Raw genomic sequence first — 24,429 nt, 5'->3', positions numbered from 1 at the left:
GTACTTATTAGTTAGTTTGCTTAATATTCCCATTTTCTGCTCATTCATACTCCAACACATCTCAGAGGCTAATATACTTTCACTCCACTACATTTGTTTGATAAGTTACATTTCAGATTAGCATTATTAATGCAGTAACAATCAGATCACATCTAATCAACAAATATTTTAGGATCTATACTATACATGTGTACACATCTTATAGGTCATTTTGAGTATTGCTACTCAGCAGTATAATTAAAATGAGCTCCGTTTTACCAGTTGAAACATTGAAGTGATGAGCACATTATTAAGGCATCAATAATTAAAATCCAGTAACAGACTTTACTCTGAAATGGGCCGTGCTGCATAATTAGTCCATTTACTTTTGGCACTTAATACTTTAGTACTTTTACTGACGTCATCAGTGTGAAAGCAGGACTTGCAGTATTTGTACACAGTTTTCTCTTCTGTAAAAGACCTGAGCACAAACACACAGTCCCTTCTCCGGCCGGCAGAGGGCGCCACGTGACCGCGTACTGACCAGTAGGAAGGCGTTTATTGATTTCCAGCATTTAAGAAATCTCACACAAACTAATGACCACCTGAGTGCAGCTGTATTTGTCTTAAAGGAATAAATCTATCACGTTATTTAAAAAAAAAAAAAAACAACGTTATTTGCTACAGCTGTGGTTCTGTGAGCCCACCAGATGCTACCAAGTGAGACGAAACTGACACAACAGATAAATAAGACTTCACCTGATTATATAAAATAGTGCAGACATAACTAAAGGTGCATCAGTGTGACATGTTAGCGCCGATCAGCCGGATTCATTCAAAGAGGAAAAGTGTCACCACGATTAAAACACGTCAACAAGATAAAGACTTTCACATTCATGTGCGCAACCACGCAGAGATCAGAATAAAAGCGAAGCACTCGTGTAAAAGTTGAACTTATTCAACTCGGCTCTGGTGTTTTTACTCGAAACTCTTCTCGTCGCCCTCCCCGTCGACGTTACGTACGCTGCCGTGGCGTGCCTGCGAGCCAAATAACATGGAGTCCTCTGCCTGGCATCTTCCAGGGATCCATGCACGGACCTGAGCGGCGATCAAAAGAGCAACTTAGTCCCGGGGAGCCGTCCGAGCCTCTGGCGAGCACCGTCTCCGGGCGGAAAGGCTTCAGCTCCGTCCTCAAACTATGACGAACGGCGCTTAAAACAGCCTGCCTTCCACTGCGATCCGCAAAAACCAGGCCGATTTCAGTGAGTATTTGCACTGAAAAAAACTGCAGATTACGGGCGTTTTGGGGTTTAAAGGCATCGAGCGTTGATGCATTGTTTCTCTAGTCACCTGACGGCGACTGGATCGATATCAGCCGAGTCCTCTGGAGCAGCAGAGGCCAACCCGTGGGACACCTTCATGATACCCGGGCATTTTGCTGCTTTTTAGAGGGGCAGCAGGAGAGGACATGGGCCTGAATATAAAGGCCACTTATTTATGTAACCATTTGGGCGCCCTATTTCATTCTTTAAGACCAGTCATATTGTGAAAATGGGTCAGACAGTCCGAAAGCTACATCTGGCAAAATAAATACTGAGGACAGCCAAAACATAATAGATTCTGCAGATTCCACACTTTCTCTTGTCTGATATTCTTCCTCACGGGCTGGCTGGTTTAAAAGAAACATTTTGCATGCATGTCAGCACAGTAAGAAGTAGCTGAGGTGTCTGTGTGGGTGTAAAGGGTGAAACTTTTAAGCCACGAGGAACTTTAAGTTTGTAAAGTGTGTGTTCGTGTTTGCAGAGGAAGAGGAGGCTGCACAATGTAGGCAGGCTGGTGGACCAGAGGGACTCCATACTGTTCTCTGGGGGGACCATGGAGCCAGAAGGGCGACCCCTAACCCCAGGGACCAGCTATGGGCCCCCAGCCTTCAACTCAGCACAGAACACCACCTTCCTCAACTGCACCTTACAGGTATAGACACCACCGAACTCCTCGTCATCATCGCTGCCGGTTCCATCATCTGACGGTGAGATTTGTAAACGTCTTGTATGTTTTTTTTCTATCATCGCCTCCAGTCCTCATGTTCTCCAGATGTGAGAGACGGCCTGATGTCCGCCAAATGCTCGTGGGGCCACGCTGGAGATGAGGGCCCCAAGCAGAGTGAGGGTGCTCAGCCTAGTGCTGACCCAGGGAGGAGCGCACAGAGGAAATTCAGGTCCTCAGCCTTTCCTTCCTCCCTAAGCTGGGACTCTGACTCTGAGAAAGAAACACTAGATGGTAACACATGGCTTAATATCTATTGGAAACCTGTTGCACAGTAGCGCTAACAGTCCAAGCTAGAAGTAGCTCTGAGTTTAGCTGACGTGTTTTATATCATTGTTGTCCCCTTATTGTTTTAAATGTTACAGTCTGCATGTAGTCAGAAGTCTCTCATCTTTCTCTCTCTATGTAATTTGAGTATGCACTGTATCTTTGACTGTGGATTGTAACTGTTAAGCTGTGAAGTGATGTTCCTGTGGTTGTGTGTTTTGTGTGCTGTTATGTGTCAGAGGAGGAGCTACAGCACTTTTCTAACCCTCATGGTCTGGCTGCTCACAGCCCAGGATCTCCTTCTTCTGGACTCAGGTGAGGAGGAGGTGCAGGAGGAAGAGTAGCGAGGGGTTTGCCGGGTAGTTCAGTAAAAAAGATACAGACGGAGACATATCAGAAAGGCTTTTTTTTTTCGCGCAAAGTTTAAAAAACAATCATAGCTGCAGTCAGGATTTTAGAAACACTGGCGTCATGAGTTGTTGAGGACCCCACAGAAAACAAAAGGAAAGTCAGATTTTTTTTAAATTTATTTGGTAAGTTTTATTTAAATGTAGCACTTGTTTCAAAGAAATTCTACAGAAAAAAACAAAAAAAAACTGCATATAAACTGAAAGCAAGAGTTCAACATTTTGGGAAATACACTTATTTGCTTCCATGCTAGGTGAAAAGATTGATACCACTCCTGTATCATCTTAGATTAGCTCAGTATAAAGACTGGAAACAAGGAAAACAGCATTATCAGATATAAATATACAGATTCCACAAATACTGAAATCGGCATGAAAAATGTTCATCGCATTTAATTACTTCCACAAATATTTGAGACAAAAATAGACATGACCTCAGCAGAGAGGCTGCTTTCACTTTACAGAAATGTCATGTAACGTTTTTCCTATTCTGATGTTGTCCAGACTTGACAGTGAAGACGACCAAGAACCTGAAAAATTGCAGGACTTGCATAGCAACACTGACTCGCCCACCCCCGCGGAGGGGCACAACAACAACAACGAGAGCACAAAGACAGAAGAGCCAAATACATCTCAGCTCAGCCCAACAGAATGTAAGTACCATAAGGAAGAAAAGAAATCTGTTCCCCGCGCACTTGATATCTTTCTTTTCATCGTAAGGCTCCGTTCATGATTCCTCAGTTTTCTCTTCACAGTGGCAGACAACAAGGTCTGGAATGTATCTGAGGCAGCTGAGTTGTTTCTGTCCAAAGTAATACCAAAGGAAGGTTGCCAAATGGAGGAGGAGGAGGAGGCACACAATAGTGAGGGAGAGAAGAGGGCTAAGAGAAAAGAAACCAAGGAGCCTGAGAGAGATGTGTACAGCTTCCCTGGAGACTCAGACCCCGAGAGCCCCCCTCCTGCCCCCTGGGCTCATTGCACATTCATTCAGCGGTGCAGAAAGAAGAGGGTGCTGCTCAGGCCCTTCTCCGGACTTGGCCCCTTGAAGCGCACATTGCCTGAGACTGGCAAGCAGACAAGAGTGAGTCCTCAAAAATCAAAACCTGCCGAGACGGCGCAGCTGAATCGAGGTGGAGGGGTGTATGATTTTGAGGAAGTCAACTTCGGAGAAGAAGCAGAGGCAGAGCCAATAAAGTTCAGAGACAAAGGTGGGCAAAGAGACAAAGAGGAAGGAAGTGAGGTAGCGCCAGGTAAAGAAATCTTCACCTGTGTGGAATGTAGCATTTACTTCAAGAAGCAGGTCCACCTGCAGGAGCACATCGTCGAGCACTGTCAGAGTGGTGCGGGGGGTGGCAGGCGGGTAGGAAAAGGTGGCCGTTTTCGGTGCATCGAGTGCGGATGGAACCTGCCAAATCGTCTTGCGCTGGCAGACCACCACAGAAGGCACCAGGATTCCCGTCTGAAGATCTTGGAGGAGATTGAGAAACTGAATGAAAATGGGAAAGCGACAGAGATTCAGAAGCTGGACAGCAAGGTAGTGAAGCATGCAAGCCCAGACCCAGCTGTTACGCAAGATGCAAGCTCTGCCTCGACTCCAGGCAAAATGTCAGACCCAGAAATAGTCACTTGTCCACCTCTTTCCCCAGCCTCAATTTCAACACCAGAAGCAGACCCAGCGGTTTTCAACTCAAAAGCAACTCCTCCTACCACAATTCGAACTCCTGCTCATGCCCGAGGTGTTTCCGCCTACCGCCGCCGCTTCGTCTGCACCAAGTGTAACTTCAGCACAAGAACCTCCCAGGCACTGGCTAATCACACCAAGACCCACAACAGAAAAAAAACTGCTCTCCAGACTGACTCCCCATCCCCTTGTTCACCATCACATTTGGCATCCACTTCCCTGGCCTGTGGTCATTGTGCCTTCCTGACCTCAAGTCAAACTGTAATGAGGGAACACCAGAAACTCGTTCACCCAGGGCAGGGCTCCACGAGTGGAGTGCATGCTGATGGGACTGGCCAGCATTCAAGGTCTAATGTGGGCGCTCAAATGTCAAAACCCAGTGTTGATTCTGATCGTCTCTCTGGGTCTGGATCCACGCCCGATGCAACTCAAGGCAAAAGCCAACAAGGAGTCACTGCCACCGAGGACGGTACAATACCAGAAGGCGCCGAGGCTCTGCCCACAAGCCACGTGGTCTTCAAGAGTGTTGGGAACAGGAGATTCAGCCGAAGAGGGAAGACTTGGACTGATCTGGCCAAGTTTCATCCCAGAGTGGGTGATGACAAGCTGCTCGGGAGTGAAGAAGAGCAGGACAAAGATCAGTGCACAGAGCTTGACACTGAGTGTTCCCAGCGAGACGCCAGCTCACCCGTTGGAGTGAAGCCACACACCAGAGCACGATCAAACACAGGTGAGACATATCAGACTGAAGACTTTAATGCTAAGGTAAGGCCAGGGCAATACCTGTCCGGGAGGGCCGCAGCCATGCAGTTATTTGTTCCTCCTTGGTAGCTAATGAGCCACACCTATACAGCCTGGAACCAGGAATGCATTTCATAAGCCATTCAGCATGCCCTTGTGGGATTCCCCTCAGCACTTGCCCTGAGGGAAACCCCCCCCCACCCTCATAAGTGTTGTTCCATGTGTCTGAAAAACTGAAGTGAACTTGATGATAATGCCCCATGATTCCTTGAGGAAGGCTGAGGGGTGCGGGTGAAAAACAACGGTCACTCCAGAGGTGTATATTACCCATAGGGAATTGCAGTTATGCATTTGGTGCATCCTTATTAGATAGTTTGGGCTGAAAGTGTACAAGGGCGGGTGTGTTCCATTTCAGTCCCCTAGCTCCTCCCCTGTTTACTTTGCCTCTGCTTTCCAAGCGGTGTCCGTGTGACGTATTATGTTATGTCCAAGGGTGGAGTGTTAGTCTAAGTAAGTGAATGAAGAGAAGTGGAAGTGATGTGAAATGCAATTCAGGTACAGGAACAAAAGCTCCAGGCATGGATTTGAACAGCCCTAAGTTAGACTAAGTCATCTTTACTATTTCTATGCAAGCTGTTACAGTATGTCGCCAAAGAATGAGATATAAAGAGATATGAGTGGTTACATGTACATGCTCACACACCAAATTACTGCGAGCACTAAGATTTGAGCGTCTGGATTAGAAATAAATCTGATTTCTTTAAAGCCACTGTTCACATGCTGCTTGCTTAAAGCTTTGCGTTGTGATTGAAGATAGAACCTGATCATATAGAGACGATTAATGCTGCACTAATCAATATTTTTTATAGGATCAAATGACTGTGTAATGTGAAAGGTCTTTCTTGTTGTGACAAAGAGAATTATCTTTGCGGTTCCCCTCAGCTCTAATGAGCATTTCAGCTAATTGTTTTGTGTTTACAACCAACAACTTTTAGCATCTACAGAACCAGATATTTCCTTCACAAGTTTGTTGAAAACAAAGCTAAATGTAGAGTGAATACTGGACTTACATTCACCAGGTGGACAGAACACAACTACAAATCAATGCTATTGCCATCAATGCCATTATCAGCTTTATTAACGTGATAGCATGCCAGTATAATGCATTCCTCCAGTAACATTACTGTCCAATGTGACAACACTTTGCTTCTTCAGGGTTTTCACGTATACAAATACTTTAAGAAAGCTGATGAAAGGTTTGTATAAACTCTCAACTCTCTGTTGAGAGTTTATACCGAAATGTTATTATATTTTGAATCCCTTTACTTGAAAGTGTAATTCAATTAATGTAAAAACTGGATAATAATCAGATTCCTACACTGCATGTAAAAGAATTGGTAGTATTTCATGTCCTATTGCAGTCGTTTGTAGATATTTTGTTTTCTAAGATTTCAACAGTTAACTGACATAACATAATATGATTATAATAAATACAAATGTTTGGATTAATGGGCCACAATTATCCTACAAAGTGTTGAGAAATAGTTGAGGTCATATTATACTAAACATAACCGCACCATTCTTGTGAATGTGATATTTCAGGAGCTTCGTGAAGGGATTTTTTTTCACATTTGGCATAAAAGTCCACTTGGACTCAAGGATGAAGAGATTAGATTTCCTTGTTAGAAGTTCAAAGTGACTGAGCACATGAAAACACTGAAAACACATTTTTGGCCATAACTTGATCATTCAAATGCTAAATATGACAAAATTTCAATTACGTTTCTAATAGCTTAATTCTGACGTGATGACATTTTAAATCCACAAAATCAAAAGGCAACTTCACAGGGACGTCATAATGTTCTACAAAAACACTTTTCTGGTTATTATTCAACGCCATAACTGAGAACAGAAGGAGAGATTGGGACCATGTTTCTCTTTTAGTCAGATACTGATTTGGGTCTGGACAGACATGGATGCAAACTGCGACTTGACTGGTTGGTGGAGGTGTACAACCGTGAGGCAGTAAGTCTGGCTGACACATTTTAAGAAGTGGCGAAGGTCAGACAGACTTTAAGAGCTTCTCAGATGAACCCAACAGGAAGTGTCACCCAAAACCAACATGGACACCTAGTATTAAGATATCCCTTTACTGTTTCAGTTTGAGTAGAATTTGTCTGTTTATTCAGCATTGTTTTTTTTCTCCTTTGTAGACAACTGTTCAGCACAGCAGAGCATGACGTCATCCCTCCCTCCTAAGAAGAGCGTGAGGGACGAAGACAAGCTGGAAGTGGAGAAAGATGGAAAGGTTTTCTTTTTGAGGAGGAGCAACCGGGTTACGGCTGCTCCCGCAGAAACTGACAGTGACGATGATGACGATGACATTGACGAGGAACGTGTGCGACGGTTCCTGTCAGAGGGCATCTTGGATGAAGACGACGACGAGATTGATGAGGACGCAGAGGCGCTCAAGAGCGTGGAGAGGAAATGCCCCTACTGCCCCGATCGATTTCACAACGGCATCGGGCTTGCCAATCACGTGAGAGGCCACCTGAACCGAGTGGGTGTCAGCTACAATGTACGTCACTTCATATCCCCCGAGGAAGTCAATGCGATTGAGAGGAAGTTCTCCTATCAGAAGAAGAAAAAAAAAGGTCAATGGCTTGTTGAACATATTTCTTTAGGCTGTGTAGATGTTGTCAAACCAGTCGATGCCTTTTTTGTGCTTGACATGATGACCCTGACAGAGGCCATAGTGCGCATTAGCTACACTTTCTCCTAAATGACTGTTTCAGCCACATTAGAACAAACAATGTAAATATATTTGCTTTTTTTGGAGCTTCCTTCTCTCTGACTTTAGTGTTTGATGGCCACTTGGGAAAACTTTATGTGGACTGCTTTTTTAAAAGTGTTAATTACAGAGCAGTGGTTCCAAAGTAGCGGAAGAGAGGCTCACAACATGAATCACAGGGGTCACAAGGTGATTTGCAGAATAAGAAAACTGGAGAAAGTGATTACAGTTCATCCTGAGGGGAACTTGAGTGTCTGTACCAAATTTAAATGATGATCCTTCCAATATCTGTCAAGCCATTATTGGAAAAAGTTAGTGGATCGACATCGCCATCCTTAAGCCATGTTAGGGATGGCTTAAAATCACTCTTTAGTTGAACATGTCACAAGCAATCAAAGATATTTCTTTGATTCAAGTGCTCACAAACCACAAAGGTTGGGAAGAGAGCACAGCTGTCAGTCAGTCAGCAGCTGTGAAGTATCATCCTGCACATTCAGCCACATGTCTAAACTCCGCTTGTATTGCCTGTCCTCTCCACAGTTGCCAACTTTGACCCGGGCACATTCAGTGTGATGCACTGTGAGTTCTGTAGCGCTGGTTTCGACACCCGGGCCGGCCTGTCCAGCCACGCGCGGGCCCACCTCCGCGACTTTGGCATCACCAACTGGGACGTCACCATCTCGCCGATTCACATCCTGAGGGAGCTGTTCTCCAGCAGGCCAGACCTTGTAATCCCCACAGCTCCCCCTCGGAGCCCCGGCTCTTCGCAGGAGGAGGGCGAGGAGGAGGAAGAGGAGAACGAAGTAGAGGAAGAAGGCGGGGGGATCATTGAGGTAAAGCTAGAGGGGGAGACAAGCGAAAGGACGCCGAACGCTGCCGTTTCTGATGCACTGCCTTCAGCATCTCCTCAACACTGCAAGCAGGAGGACGGTGGAGAAGAGTGTGATGGTAAGTTGTCATTACTGATCCAACCTTAAAAGTAGTAAAGTGCCAAATGCACTGCTCCTCTGGTTGTGTGGTTACTCTGTTGGTTTGATACTTATTACGTGGTGACCCTGTCAGTGTCTGCACTTTGAACTTGACACAGGGTATATAGACCTCAGTAATGATACCTGGAGGGATGAAGAAGACAAATGCATAAAGCAGTGAGAAATGTGAGTCCTTGTGCTGTTACTGTTGTTTTAAATACATCTGCCTGTTTGCTCTTTACTTGCTTTTTGTGCACCGTGTGAAGTGTTTGAGTCAGGATGGTGGCTGTCGAGAATACCAGCCCTAACAGAGAGAAAGAGAGAGAGAGAGTGTGTGTGTAAGTGTGTGTGTGTGTGTGAGAGAGAGAGAGAGAGAGAGAGAGACAGACAGAGAGAGAGCCCCTGATGCCCGTGGTTGATGTGGCACTCGGTGCATTTATCCCAACCTCCGCCTCCACTCGATTGGTCACGCCTTAGCTTAGCGGTGCATATGGGGGCAAAATGGCTGCTTCCACCTCCCCGTAGACCCAAACAATAGCGGAAAAACTGTCTGGCCTCAGCTGCCGGGAGTCCGATGCACTGCGGTTGCGGACCGGTGAGTACCGCGCGCTGTAGTCCCCGTGCACCGCGTGCCCCCGGATCACACGGCGGCGGTGCACCGCGCGTCTGGAGCCGCATCTTCTGTCACATTGTAGCCAGACTACAGCTATTCTGAAAAAGTCTTTAGCATGTGAGAGCACGTAAAGAAAAATCAATGTCTGGCACAGCCATGCAGGTAGCCCATGACATGCATGTCAAAAGCTAATAAAGCGGGTCATTGGCATTGTTTCGGGTGTTTCCGTTGTGCACGCGCGGTTAAATTGTGCTGATTGTGTCGCTGTTGTGATGTTGTTATACTTTGTGTTTTCTGAATGTCTGTGAGGTTTTTTTTCTCTCTCTTCTTTTCTTTATTGTGCACGTCTGGGATGACGTCCAGTATTTTCAATGCTGCAGGATCTCTAAAATTACCTACAGTTGCCCAATCCTCGCCATTTTACTTTGCTTTGATTTTTGATAGAGGACACGCTGTGCTTTCAAGTGCATGCGTTTGTGCATGTTTTATCAGAATAAACTAAGAGCCAGATGGCTCAGGAGACGTGGTAACTTTGTGGAGCGAAAGCGGTCAGAGACAGTAATGTTATAACAACTTATCCGGATCAACCAAGTATAATCGAAGTATCACTTTTACTTGAAGTGTCGGGTTGCACTGTGTTACTCTGCCTGGAGAAATACAAAGTCAAGTTAGCGACGCGCTACTTTGTTGCCTTTTCCCCCAAAATACTCGGCTGATTATGTGCTGTTGTCTTCATTATAATAGATGGTGTTATAACGCTGCGCTCCGAGGTGTCACATCGCCGCTCTTTTACAGTCAGGAGATGAACTGACAAGCGCAGAGCCGCCCACCAGACAAAAAGCATTGTCTGTCTCCACGTCTCTTTTGATTTACCGATTTGTCGCAGAAAATGGCACTTTTGTCCCAGGAATGTCTGACTGCGGGGAACCAAGACTGCCATGTTTGTTTCACACAGTAGTGCACTGATCACTTTTATGACAGGGATTCATTATTTGAATTATTTTCATGTGGATTTTCTTCCAGAAGACATTATAATGCGCTGCTGTTACATGCACTGGTAAATTATTGGCAGTGAGCTCAAAAGACTGAGTTGATTTTTTTTTTTCCCTCATCTCTGCCTGCGTCTTTTATTTATTCTCAAGGCTGTCAAACATACATTTATGTGCATTTATGTGCAAAGACATAAAAATCAGTCGTGAGATTTTCTCTCTTTTTTTTTTTTTGTTGTTGTCAGACATCATTGTTAATTTTAAGGTGATTTATCGTCCCAGTCTCTTAATTGGCCTAATTAACGTGGCATTGCTACACTTAAATGGATATTGTCTGTAATGTTCCAGGTGAGGAGGAGGAGGAAGCAGCTGGAGAAGAGGATGAGGAGGAGCTGCAGCTTCCAGCTCTGGATGGTCTGAACTCAAGTCCCGGGAAAACAGGGCTGTGCGACGCGGACACTGGCAGCCTCTCTCCGGGGGAGGATGCAGACTCCAAGGGTGAGAGAGAATTATGGGAATGCTGACCCTAGAATGTTGACAAGGGATTGGATTTGCTACAGCAAAGCCTTATCATAGCTGTCGGGGGGGGGGAAATTGTAAGCCTGACCTCAGGTCAGCGTTGAAGCAGAGCGACACTACATCACTGAGGGTTGTCCTTAGGGAAATCCTGAGAGGTAGACAAATGTATTTAGGAGCTAATAAGAGCACCTCTAACACTTGGCTAGAGTCGCTGCAGGCTGGGTGAAGATGTAGACAGGGAGGGTAAGTGAACTGACAAGTCCTCTGGGATATCTGTGGCCTCTAAAAGAACCTCAGCCACCTGCTGTTGCTCTGCAAACGTTGTGTTAATGCTGCTGAAAAATGAAAGAATATATTAACAGAATGTCAGCTTTGAAATTTATAAGACAGGGGTTATTTAATAATGTCAAATCAGCTGCTCTTGCCTCTTTTGCAGGCCACAACTTGACGTGTGAGGTGTGTGGAGCTCAGTTTGAGACCAGGCGGGGACTGTCCAGCCACGCCCGCTCTCACTTGCGCCAGCTGGGCATCAGTGTTTCAGAGAGCAGCGGGGCACCCATTGACCTCCTCTACCAAATTGCCAAGGAGCGTAACACAGACAGCCAAATAAGCTCACCTCTTCTGGAGCCCCTCTCGGCCAAGAACTCCTCGCCGTCTGTTCCTCAGAAAGATGAGGATTTAGAAGACATGGACTTAGACGAGAAGCCCATCCCTCTCTCCATCCTGGCCAAAGCAGCGAAAGCAGCCCCACCCTCTTCTTCTTCCACGCCTACACCTTCTCCTGGCGCTTCTCCGGCTCCGCCTCATTCTGGCTCCCCTTCGTCAGTAGTGAGGAAAGCCCCCATTTCCTCTCTGCTGCCTGTGTCTTCACCCTTGCGCTCCCCGGAGCACAAGGCTGGGGGAATGAAAAGTTTGAGCTCTAACCTCTCTGCCCCAGCCACCATCACAACGTCTAAACCCCTCTGGGCACCGCAGGAGAATGACGCCCCTCTCAACCTCAGTAAGTGTCACTGAAGGCTGTCTTTGATAGCACTGTCAGAAGTTACATTGTCCATGCTTCTCGAAAGTCTTAATTTATTTCTTCTCCATGTGCAGCACTGGAGGTAGACCCCAACAAGGACATCGTTTGTCAGCTGTGCGGCGCCTGGTTTGAGACTCGGAAAGGCTTATCCAGCCATGCACGAGCCCACCTGCGGCACTTTGGGGTAGAGTACTCTGAATCCAAGGGCTCTCCCATCGACCTCCTGAACCAGCTCATCGATACCGACGACTTCAAGCACAAAGCCAGTGCGTTGCAGCTAGACAGCCACACACAACCGCAAGGCCTCACGACCACGCTGTCCTCCCCGAAGCAGTCCTCCCTGCTGAGCCTCTCCTCCTCCTCATCTTCATCCCTCCTCTATAAGGTGACCACATCTGGGGGTGGGTCGACATCCAAAGCTACCTCTTCCTCTGCCTCATCTGTACTTGGCCCACCCGCCAAGCGTCTCAAGTCTTCTTCCATGCGGGTCTTCCGCTTGAGTAGTGGGGAGCTCATGGCCCTTCCACACAGTAAGTGTTGTTTCACAGGACTGATGGTACACTCCATTCACATAATGTGGGATTTATAATCAGTTCTGTTTCAATGAGGTATGTTTTATGTCTTTCTGTTTAACACTCCTCTAATCTCCTAGGTGAACCTCCAAAGGAAATAGGCTGTGAATTTTGCGGGGAATATTTTGAAAACCGTAAAGGCCTCTCCAGCCACGCCCGCTCCCACCTGCGCCAGATGGGCATTACTGAGTGGTCTGTCAACGGCTCACCAATCGACACACTGAGGGAAATCATCACAAGACGGGGCCTGCCTTGCGCTCTTCCTCTAAAACCTCGCAAAACTCCACCTCCGTCCTCTCCAGGACCCCCTCGCTCGCCTCTGCCAACCTCCTCATCTCCTTCAGCGACCCTCCTCAGTCGCCTGCCCTTCGCCTTTGCCCGCCCCTCCAGTCCTACTCAGCCAGCTGCATCGAAATCAAGCTCAGCTCTGCCAGCGTCTTCAGGTGGGCTGATCCTAAAGCTGAAGCCTGAGCCGGTGCAGCTGGACGTCACCACGCCCGGAGCTGGTGGGAGATCTGCGGGCTTCTCTGGTGACACTCACAACTGGAGCAACTCTGACAGTGTGTTCCCCCTCAACTTGGGTAGGTTGGAAGTTTTGTCTCCAGGTCTTATTTAGCAATTTAATGGAATAGTTTGACATTTTTGGAAATGCACTTATTTACTTTCCCCTGGGGTGTTAGAGGAGAAGATTAACTCCATGCACATGTTTGTATGGTAAATATGAAGCTACAGCAGCAGGCTAACTAACACATGCAGTCTGTCCCTGAAATGTTCAGGAACATTTCCTGTATGGGGTCGTTTGTGAATAGTAGATATTCAGGGATTCCTTACCGCCAATTTCTTACCTCAAGAATTAGTTACATTTTAGGGAAAATGCCAGTATAGCTTTGTTGTGAATGAAAGCGATAACACTGCCGGGACAAGCACGTAAAGGGTTACATCCGTCTGTCAAAAGATGCTCTCAGGTGGACGAACCAAACAATCACAAGATTCGATAACGTATTTGACTTCACTTCACTCGCTTATGGTTGCCATGTCAATGCTGTTGTGGGTGATTTAATAACGAACAAGCAATACAAGTTCTTTTGCAAACAAGCACATTTTTCAAGAAATTACTGAAAATAATCCTGTTCTTCTGTTGAGTTTTATGGCAGTTGGCATAATTAAGTGTTACATTACTGCCACCTGCTGGACTGTTTCCTGCCACACCTTTTCCGGCGTTGCCATGCCGTGTGTGAAAAGGCGCGAGATGGAAATGTTCCTGAATTTAGCTGCATGTATGAATACTGAAAATCACTTGCATTGCCTGAAAGGTCATCCATGTAATTTCCCAGGAACTGTGTGCGAGAACTGTCTCTGCCTGATGGTAATGAAATCGCTACCCGTTACCAGCACCTTTTAAAGCTCACCAATTAACATGTTTGTTCTCATTTGTTTAATTAACCAAACTGACCGCGGTGTAAAAATGACGACTGTGCTGTTTTAAGGGGCTGAGCCATTTCCCGGCCAGGACCAGTTGTCAGGTAATCAGTGGAGACCCCAGGAAATTACCTAGAAATAATCAGTACATCACCCCCTGCTAAACAGCAACTTGTCATTACGCTTGGATTAATTACACATGAGATACAAAGTGTTAATTAATGAGCTTTGGACGTGTTGGTAGGTGGTTTTTCTCACCTTTGGAGAGAGCCAGGCTAGCATTCTATTACTATATTCTTTGTAAGTCATAATAAAAATAATATTTAGTGGTTAATTATCTTATGATACAATGCATATTTTCATTAATCTAGCAATGTGTGTAGTGTTTGTCCTCTCGTACTCTTTCTTGTCATGAACTTTCTGCCTCTGGTCTTTCCACAGCCATGGCCCATGAAGTGGAGCCCACAAGAGATATACGGTGTGAGTTCTGTGGGGAATATTTTGAGAACCGTAAAGGTCTCTCCAGCCACGCCCGCTCCCACCTGCGCCAGATGGGCATTACTGAGTGGTCCGTCAACGGCTCGCCAATCGACACCCTGAGGGAGGTTATGCATAAGAGAGGGGTTGGCGCCTCTTCTCAGTCAGACCAGGCAGTGAAAAAGGAGCTGAGCCAGGGAGCCAACAGTCCCCCTTGGGAGAACACAGGAGGCAGTAGCAGTTCAGAAAGTTTAGCTGTTTCAGGCTACCAGTCCTCCAAATTCCGTAAATCTCCCCTCAGTTTGCTGCAGTCAGGGTCGAGGCTTCACAAGCAGGGCCTGGGGCCTGCGGGCACATCTGCTACACCACCTGCAGGGAGGTTTTTCAGGATTTCCCCACTGGGAAAAAGGCCTTTGTCTGAGGAGGCCCAATCAGTGGAGCCTGGCCACTCACCATCACATCAGCTTAAGACTTTCTCACCTCTGCCACATGATTTCTCCTTCAAAAGAAAACCCTCCCCAGACAAACACGGACACCAAGGTAAATCATTATTAGGTTATTGGTTTTCTATTAATCCATCATTGCTCTTTAAAAAGGGACCTCCAGCCACTCTACTCCTTTCCTGTTTTTTTTTTTTCAGATCCCAGTTGTGAACTGTGTGGCTTCTACTTTGAGAACCGCAAGGCTCTGGCCAGCCATGCGCGAGCCCACCTGAGGCAGTTTGGTGTGACTGAGTGGTGTGTAAATGGATCCCCCATCGAGACGCTTAGCGCCTGGATGCGCAGCAGGCCGCAGAAGGTGTTGGAGATGCATCGTAGCTACATGCAGGGGAGCCGCTCTGCCCTCAAGAAGGTGAGGAGAGGCCGTCAGTAATTCTTTTTAATGCAATAACTGAGGTTAATGCAGGTGCTCTTGTTAAGAGAGCAAACTCTCAGACTTCACATAGTGTTATCTTTGGCCTCTTTACACTTCAGCAAAGTCTATTGTTGAAAGTGTGAATGTTTTTTTGTTCTCAGAGAAAAAATGTATAGTATCAGTGGAAGAACTCCTGTAAAGCTAAGCAGTTCCACAGTACAAGATCATAACCCACTATGTTACTTTTCTGACACACTCACTTTCGTCCCAGTATCTCAGACTAGGCGTCATGCTTGGAGATCTAACATGCCTCAGCTGGTGGCTCGACAGACATTTTGTGTCTTGGAAAGCTTCAGACGTGTTGTCTAACAGCTTTGAGCCTTACTGTAGATCCTGTGTCTTTACACCCAGCAAAAATCACTGTGGGGACAGATGCCAGAACAACTCAGCTATTGACTTGATAGTTGCCATAGTAACTAGGGTGCCTGGCAGCTTATGTTTCATCCTCAGATAAATTATGGCATGCTGTTGATAGAAGAAAACGTACGTTTTTTTTTTTTTCTTATTCTCCCTCCTGAATTAGTTTCTGGTGCATTTGCGTCACTGTCACACCTTTTCCCTGAGCTGTGATGTGACACACATACAGAATGGATTACCATTTTAAATGTCCTTGTAATCACATAAGTCATATGTGGTTTTTCAAACTGGAGAAATGAATTCACCTAAACTGCATGTATTGTACTGTTGAGCCTGTATCTAAGGACCAAATCGTGACTGATGACATGATTTGAAATAGACTTACCATGTAGACCATAAATCAATAGAAAATGAATCAGCAGCTATTTTAATTAATTGATTAATCATTAAGTTGTTTTTTTCAAGCAAAAATGCTTGCTGTTTGGCAGAAAGGATATGCCGCTTTGTCTGATGCGATGTAAACTTAATAATTTGGGGTTTGGACTGAACAGTTAATATGAAGACATCACATTGAGCATTAGGAAATTATAATCATCAGCATTTTACATTATTTTCTGACATTCTTCTGACCAAACCATTCATTGAAAAAACAATCTGGAGATGCATCGATAATTGAAATAATCATTAGTTGGAAGGCTGCAACGAAATGTCAGAAAATAGCAAAAAATGTCTCAAATCACAATTTCATTAGTGAAATATATATTTCTGACGAACAGTTCAAAACCCCATATTCAGCTTGCAGAGAAAAACAGAAATTATTCCCATTTCATTCACTGAACCATCAGAATGTTTGCATTGTAAAAGATTATGTATCAGTTATTAAGCTAGTTGAACTGACTAATTGTCAAAGCTTTAGTGAGCTATAACAGCACCTTAACACACAGCCAGTGAATAGCACTGAGTATAATTTAGTATTCAGTCACATTATAGGCAACATGCATGTGTATTAACGCCTGAAATGAGAAAATTATAATAAGAAATGATGAATAAGATTACCAAAGGTTACCATTGATGATGAGTTGCAGTTAAAAGCTCCAGAAAAAGGTAGCAAGTGGCCTTTAAGCCTTATCCATTTGTTTTCTGAAGAACCAGCACACAAAGATCTCTTAATTGCCAAGCTCTCAGATCTGACTTAGCTACCTAATTAGTGCTTCAATAACAACAGGTGCACGTGAAAGGTCTCAGACATTTGTCGACTCACATACTTATTTCTATATATATTTCAAAATAAAGAAAGGATACAATACATAAAGAAAACAAATGGTTACGCAATGCAATGGAAAATTTAGATAATAATTTTAGATAGTAAAATACTTAATGGAAAGTCAAAACATTCGCTACAGTAAATTGAAGGTATATTTTGACAGGAGTTAGATCAGAGGATTGATTCTACCTTCATGTCAGTACGATAAATATGAAGCTACATGGAGCAGCTGGCTAGCTTAGTTAGCTTAGCTTAGCAAAGAAACAGTCTGGCACGTGAACCTCTGTGAAACCACAACGTCGAAATCTTAAACTTCTGTGTTTGTTTGGATGAAACGAGAAATAAGTAATGTGTAAATGAGCTTAGGTTTACCTTTTAGGGTTTTGTTATCTTTCGGCAAAGTCAGGCTAGCTGTTTATGCCGTATATTAGCCTTTATGCTAAGCTAAGCTGGCTGACATCAGCGTAAACTCAACGTATCCTCTGTTCTTTAAGATGAAGACGATAATTAATGCTATCACTGTTAAAGTACAATAAGAGAAATTGCTATCTTATATATTATTTGGCCCTAAAATGACCTTGTAGTCAACTAGTTATGTTTCATGATGTAAAATGGTAATCCCACCAGGACATGACAGGGTCTCTTGGTGATATAGTGCTGATTTGAAAACTCATCTCTGTCCCTCTTCCAGAAGAGCAGCTCACCTCTCACTGCGTCAATGGATTCTGATCATATCCTCCCCATCTCATCGCAGAAGGCCTCCTCTTCCTCCTCCTCCTCGTCCTCCTCCTCCTCCCAGTGGTCTTCGTCTTTGGCCGTGAGCCTGGTGCGGCCACAGAGCCGTGAGGTCAGCCAGGGCTTGTCCAAGACCGCCGCGGGTGAAGCTGGTACCAACGTACACGTCGCTCCTATCAGGCCTGGCCGCAGCAGTCCCAGTCTCACGCGGCTCGCTGGCGGCCTCCCGCTTCAAGCACAGGTGGCACGCAGTGAGCTTAATGTCCGCCTGCCCAGAGGTACGTGAGGATACAGCATATGTTGTTGCTTTCATGCACTCAGTCAGATACGTATGCCTGCATGTGTCATGTGGCTCTGGGGATGGCTATGTCAGGTGACTCTTCCACCACTTTGCTTGAGACTAAAACGCTTCTCAGCACCTACTGCACTACTGGTTTGGTGATCACATGACTTTTCCTCTAGAGCCATCAGCAAATTGATATTTGCAGCTTTGAGTGAAATGAGAACATTTGGATAGATTGCTGTGAAATTTGGCACAAATATTCATGTCCCTCTCAGGATGAGATGCAATTATTGGTTAATGACTAAATACCTACAAAACTAATGACATTCCCATCACCCTCAGCTGTACTATGTGTTTAGTGCTAATTAGCAAATGTAGCTAAACTCAGATGGTGACCATGGTAACCATTTTACCTGCTAAACAGCAGCATATTACCATTGTCACTATGAGCATCATACACTGCATATATAAAAAACACGTCGCCACTTGCTCCCGCTGTACAAAAATCCCAGTAGAAGACTAAATATATCAGATTTGGGCACTTCCATGTTGCGGTGGTGATGTCATGTGGAGCCAGAGTCTGCGCAGCAGTAATCAGGGCAGGAGCCGCTGTATCCTGGTCTCACCCATACACCCACCCGACTCAAATGCAGGTTAGAATTAGCTGTCAATCATAATGTCACACCCCCTTCTTATAGTGTCAAATAACTAATTAGAACCAAATATATCAGAAAAATGAACTCTTGAACATACACCAGCGCACTAGGAACTACGTAAAACAGAAACCATCTTTGGTAGAAATATATTTGATGTGCGTATTGATTTTTTTAGTTGGCCCATGTCCTATCCACTAACAGAGAGGGGGTGGCGTTTATGACCCATACTGCAGCCAGCCACCAGGGGGTGATTGACACAGGGGAACTTTTCATGTCATCCAACTTTTATGTAGTCTATGGCGAGCATGTTAACACACTGCCGTTTCGATCGAGCACGCTGTGCCTAAGCACAGTCTCACAGAGCCCCTAGCATGACTGCAGGCTTTGAAAAAAAGGTGAGTGACCGCAGCCACACACTAGCAGGGTTAACTGTAGGATGCCTTAGATCTAAATGAAAAGAGTCTGTTTTGCTGAAAGAAAAACAAGAACGGTGAATGTGAGGTGTTTCACCAAGGGAAATAAAAGCCTTTTGTTTTCAGTGACAGCGAGTGTCCTTTCATCTTTAGTTTTTGACACTGAATTTGGTTGCATCACGTGTTTGACAAGTAGTGAAAAGGCCACTCTTTTACATCATCTATCAATGAATATTTGTACAAAATTAACCTTGCAAGTAGAAAATTAACTGCACCTCATTGGCTTTCAACAAAAATTACTATGATAACATGATAAATAATACTGGACTATTTGTGTCCGTCTGTCCTTGTTAAGGTTTTGAGCGTCGGCCCTTGAAGCACCCGTCTTGCCCAGAGGGAACAGAGAGGGACAGCGGCCCTCCTAAGCCCCCCCGCACAGGCACCGTCCCTGCCCTGGTGCCCAAACCACCCTCCTACCCATTGGTCAAACTGGTGGGGAAGTTCTACACCCTGAAGTGCCGGTGAGTGAAACCTGTGCGTTAGAGCAGGGCTTCCCAGGGCCCAAGAGAAAACATTCAGGGCCCTTAACGTTGGATATTTTGAGACAGCACCATTAATAGTCCTGTCTGGCTAAATTTTAAATAGTCCTTTAATCCCCAAGCAGCAAACCCCACTATTACCCCACCCCCTGCCATGCAGTACTCCACTTTCAGTTGCTAATGCACTATATTGAGAATCGTGAATCATTTGGGATTTTCAGGCTGCATGAATGAGTGCTTAAGTTCCGACATAAAACTTTGCTGGAGTCACATTAGATGTAGACTACTGGTCGCGTTGCACTACTCCCATCTTGAATGTGTGTTTCTGTGCCCATCAGGTTCTGCGAGGTGGAGTTTCACGGTCCGCTGTCGGTACAGGAGGACTGGATCAGACACCTCCAGCAGCACATCCTCAAGATGAACTACAATAAGCCTGCTGCACCCAAAGCAGCCTCCGCTGGACCCCCTGTCCCAGCTGATGACCCATTCCCGATCCAGGCCTCTGCCCCAGCCTCCACCTCTACCTCCAGTACCACCTCCACCACACCTGCCCTGACCTCCACCCCGACCCGCACCACAGCTCCAAACAGCCGCTCCCCTACTCCTCCGGCCGACTGTGCTCCGCCTGTCACTGCCACAGAGATAGTAAAGGTCTCAGAGGAGCAGCCAACCCCATCTCCAACCTCTCTCCCCCGCCCCACCCAGACAGTGTAAACCCAAATTCATCACTGTCGTTTGACCCCTTTTTTTTTTCTCCCTTTTACTATTTCTTTTTGCCCATCCGTTTCTTTCCTTTGGCCTTCACAAAGTGTTGTTGAGGAGGAGTGTTTCCCCTCCGAAGAGCCCTCTGAGCACCTTTGAAGCAGCTTTCTAGACTGTTACTAAGCCCTGTAACCATGGGAACGAAGCTCTCCTGGCTTATCTGTGCATCGGGGATGGATGATTGTGGGAAGTGTCCAAGGTTAGGAAGAGAGATGAACCTATGTTTTGTGTTTGCCTTGTTGAAAACGAATGTCCAGCTGGTGACATGGACAGTTGCTGTACCTCTACTCCCATTCACTGGGCAATTTAGGGGTTAATGTAGCCCTTTATCAAACGTCGCCCTCTTTCCCCTTATGAACAGTGCGTTAATAAGACCTGTGAGACTTTGACCATTTCTATCAGCGCACTGGTAGCACTTGGCCTCAGCCTCTCACCTAAAGGTCTTGACTGAGATTTCTAATCATGCTAGTCTTGTGTTTGAGACTTGGAATATGTGGTAACACTTAGTGTTAAAGCAGGCACTTTTAATGTTGACATTGTCACTGAGCACTTACTGAAAAGCCCATCAAAATGGGTGAAATTTGACTAAGACTAATCTGATTGGTTAAAGGAGCAAGAAGTGGAAGCACACCCAAAAAGGGAAGATCCCCCTAGTTAACTTTATAATGTGATACTAACCCCAAAATATACATTTGTTTGAATGTAGCTGAAAGCACCTATTAATACCTTACATGCACACACTCATACACGATCAAACATGTGCCCCATGTTACTATACCATTGATAGACTTACCTTTCGTGATGTTTCTACTCCACAGACTGCTGTTCTCAGCAGATAGGGCTGCTGTTGTTTTCAAGGCACAGTTGCGTTTTTAATCTCCCTTTCTTGATCTGAGAAGCAGGGCCATAGAAATCCTTCAAAGTTCCAAGTTTTTCCATTCACAGTGTTGCCATTTTCTTCCTGCCTTTTTCAATTTAACCCAAATTATTATTTATTTATTATTATGCATCTGAATGTGGTAAGCTAGGTCATTCTAAAGCTAAAGTAGAAATTTGGAATGTTGCACTTTGACACTGGTGCACAACGTGTGTGTGTGTGTGTGTGTGTGTGTGTGTGTACGTACGTGTGTTAGCTTGTATGTTTGTGTACATACATAGCAAATGTGCATTTGCTTCCCATTTTAAAGAGACAGACGGAAGTAAAACCGCTTGACAGGAAGACACCTCCTTAGCTCAAAGTGAGCTAACTGTACGAGCTTGTCTACATGTAGTCTGATCAGGACTTTTATGCATCCGTCGTCGTGTTCGGATGTGCCAAAGAGTCTGTTTACTTCCTTGTCTTGCCTCCGTAAAAGCTGTTTACATTGGACCTGATGGTGGAGGAAACTCTGCACAGCTATCGAGTTCCCCGAGGCTCCGCGCTGAACAATGGACTGAACCAGCGGCGATCTGCATCCACTACCTGCACTGCAGAGTTCCTCCAGTTCGAAAGACTCGGGCTCCTGGAGCGGCTTCACGGGACTCATGTTGTTACTGTAGGTTAGATTATTCCAATTCAACACGAACACAAACCAAACTTGATTACAAGCAGGGCTCTCGAGAGCTGTCAGCCCTCAGTCCAGACACAGAGACACCCCGGGCTCCCGAGGCTGAAGTCTGCCGTCTGTTTGTATCTACGTTGCTTCAGAGTGTGTTCATATCAACCCAGATCTGAGGCAATAACTAAAGGGTCCATGTAGGCTGACGACCTTTTAAAACTTTGTTCCAGTGTTGCCCATGTTTGAAACATGACTGTTCGATCCAAACAATACCCAAACCCTTTTATGGAGTCTAGATACATCCTATATAACTACATGTACTTAAGAAACTGTTGATGCTAGTAGAGCTATCAGCAGTTCTATTAGCAAGGTAGTTAAAAAAAATAAGTGATCTTAATTCCTCTATCGTGATTTGATTTAAACCTTTGATGCTATGTATTTTTTATTGCTCTGTGCATTTCTGTATTTGCAGTCCTGCAAGGTGAATCTTAGAGTATTTTTTATTTTTATCTGTTAGTCTCTCCAAGCTGAAACTTTTGGTGCTGGTGAGAATGTTGCAGGTCGGGAGCTGGCGCGTGACTGAACCTGAGGAAAACATTTTAGCGTGATTGTCATGTCCTGGTATCAAAGGACTCTAATAAGCAGGTCTTAAAGGGGACTTTGCACGACGAGACGTGATCCTCTGTCTGCATTCACAGAGTAATAGACGGCGTAGCCTCTCGCAGGTGTATGGCTGCATTGCTGTGTGAGATGCGAATGAAGGGTCGGTGCATTAGAGTTCCCTTTTAAGATCACCCGAATAAGCCTCAGCTGGTGTAACTGGCTGTTTTGTGTGTGTGTATGTATGTATGTGTGTGTTTGTGTGTGTGAATGAATGTGTAAAAAGACCGTGAGATGACAATGATGATCAAGAAGAAAAAGATGCAGTTGTGGCAAGAATTATACTGTACACAAAGGGTTAAGTTTAAGTGAATCAACTCCAGAACAAACAATAAATGTGATTTCAATTTCAAACACTGAGTTGTTGCCTTTATTGTGACATCACAGCACATCGCCCATCTTTGCACTCTTGTCTGGTGAAGATTGTGTCCAGCGTTGCATTCAAACAGTTTGGTTCTAGTGGTTTTTGGCCAGTAGGGGGGGGTACAATGTTAGCTTTATGTTGCATGCTAATTTTCAAGCAGACTAGACTTGAATGGATCCTGAGATGGCAGAGAAAAGGATGGTGATTTGGAACAAAAATCATTTTCACACTGCATGACTTAAAAAAAATAGATAATAGAGTTTAAAACAATCTCATCACAACTAATTAGTTAGTTAGTTAGAGCAAAAAAAATGTAATTTAAACATCTACATCTCTGTGACAGCTAAAATCAACTCACTGGTGACGATCAGGTGACGTGTCTGAAAGCTCCAGAACAGCAAATAAATGGACGTTGTGGTGAGGTTGTTTCCATAGATGTAGTAAGAAACTGTTAAAGGATTACAAATAAGGGCTGAGTACAAATCTAAGTTAGTGAAAGACATTTTTTTGTACCTCTAATTTGTAACAGAGGGTCACTTATAGTGTGAAAAGCTTTGTTCTTTGGTTTTGATATTTCTCATGTAGTTGAACTTGTGGCATTCTTACTCACTATATTAACTATTCCTTCTCCAGTTTTTCTTACATTTATTTCAGTCTTATTTATTTCCCCCATCTTCCTCTAACACTCTTTGTTGCCTGTTTGATAAGAAATCTCTGATCCACAGGATAAGAGCACCATTTACTGAGAGCTTTTTCATTTGAAATAAGAGCTAAAATCACTAAATAAAACTGTATTTAGTCAGTTGGACATATCTGGCCATAAATAAAGTTCAGTCAGGATCATGATGTGTGGTCTTAACAGATGACTTGACTGTTTTTCATCTGCTGTCAAGGATTGATGTGCCTTGATACACACCATTAATTCCTGCATATTGTTGGCAGCCTCCTTTTTTGGGAAAGCTAATGACTTATTCTCAGGCAGAGCAGGAGAACACATACTTTTATCTCAGAAAATGATTCAAGGTTTTGAGTTTTTCTTGATACTGCTTGGCGTGCTCCTTTATCATCTGGTGACGTATTAGGTAGAGTTTCCAGCAAGTCATGCGTACAGGCATTTTATGACAAAAAACAGGCAAAGTGGGAGCAGCACCTTTTGAGTTGATAACATTATCATTCATTGGAGGTCATGTTTGTGTCCACCTGGCAAATATCAGCGCAATATGCATTCTCTTTTAGCTCTGTTTTTGATCTCCCACAGACTCCTGAGAGAAATATCTGTCTCTTTAGCTGCTAAATTCTTCAATCTGTTCAGCAGCTTGCCAGTAACTTTGTCCGTGTGGCGTTTGAGCAGGTTGTCTTCATAGAGTTTTAGAACTTTTTCACTGAAAACAGCTGCCTAAAACTTGACTGAAACTGATTGTAGCTGCTTTAATTCCAGATTTTATGTAGCCAA

The 24,429-nt window shown here is 44.8% G+C and overlaps 1 protein-coding gene across 1 annotated transcript; it reads left to right on the top strand.

Moving 5' to 3' along the window:
• Positions 1 to 1,076: 1,076 nt before the first annotated feature.
• wizb (WIZ zinc finger b) lies at positions 1,077 to 22,931 on the top strand. The gene is made up of 17 exons (XM_070847581.1): positions 1,077 to 1,241; positions 1,783 to 1,953; positions 2,058 to 2,259; positions 2,532 to 2,607; positions 3,204 to 3,352; positions 3,455 to 5,110; positions 7,335 to 7,775; positions 8,453 to 8,860; positions 10,831 to 10,980; positions 11,438 to 12,001; positions 12,097 to 12,552; positions 12,675 to 13,175; positions 14,455 to 15,030; positions 15,131 to 15,342; positions 17,781 to 18,039; positions 19,469 to 19,634; positions 19,991 to 22,931. Exons 2-17 carry the CDS (start codon positions 1,855 to 1,857, stop codon positions 20,364 to 20,366), a joined length of 6,291 nt encoding a protein of 2,096 aa, XP_070703682.1. The 5' UTR covers positions 1,077 to 1,241; positions 1,783 to 1,854; the 3' UTR covers positions 20,367 to 22,931.
• Positions 22,932 to 24,429: the final 1,498 nt, after the last annotated feature.

Source organism: Pempheris klunzingeri, chromosome 17 (genome assembly GCF_042242105.1).
Source record: "Pempheris klunzingeri isolate RE-2024b chromosome 17, fPemKlu1.hap1, whole genome shotgun sequence".
In the NCBI taxonomy this organism is placed as follows: domain Eukaryota; kingdom Metazoa; phylum Chordata; class Actinopteri; order Acropomatiformes; family Pempheridae; genus Pempheris; species Pempheris klunzingeri.
Note: the sequence above shows the minus strand (reverse complement) of the source record. Positions and strands in the feature narration are given on the sequence as shown.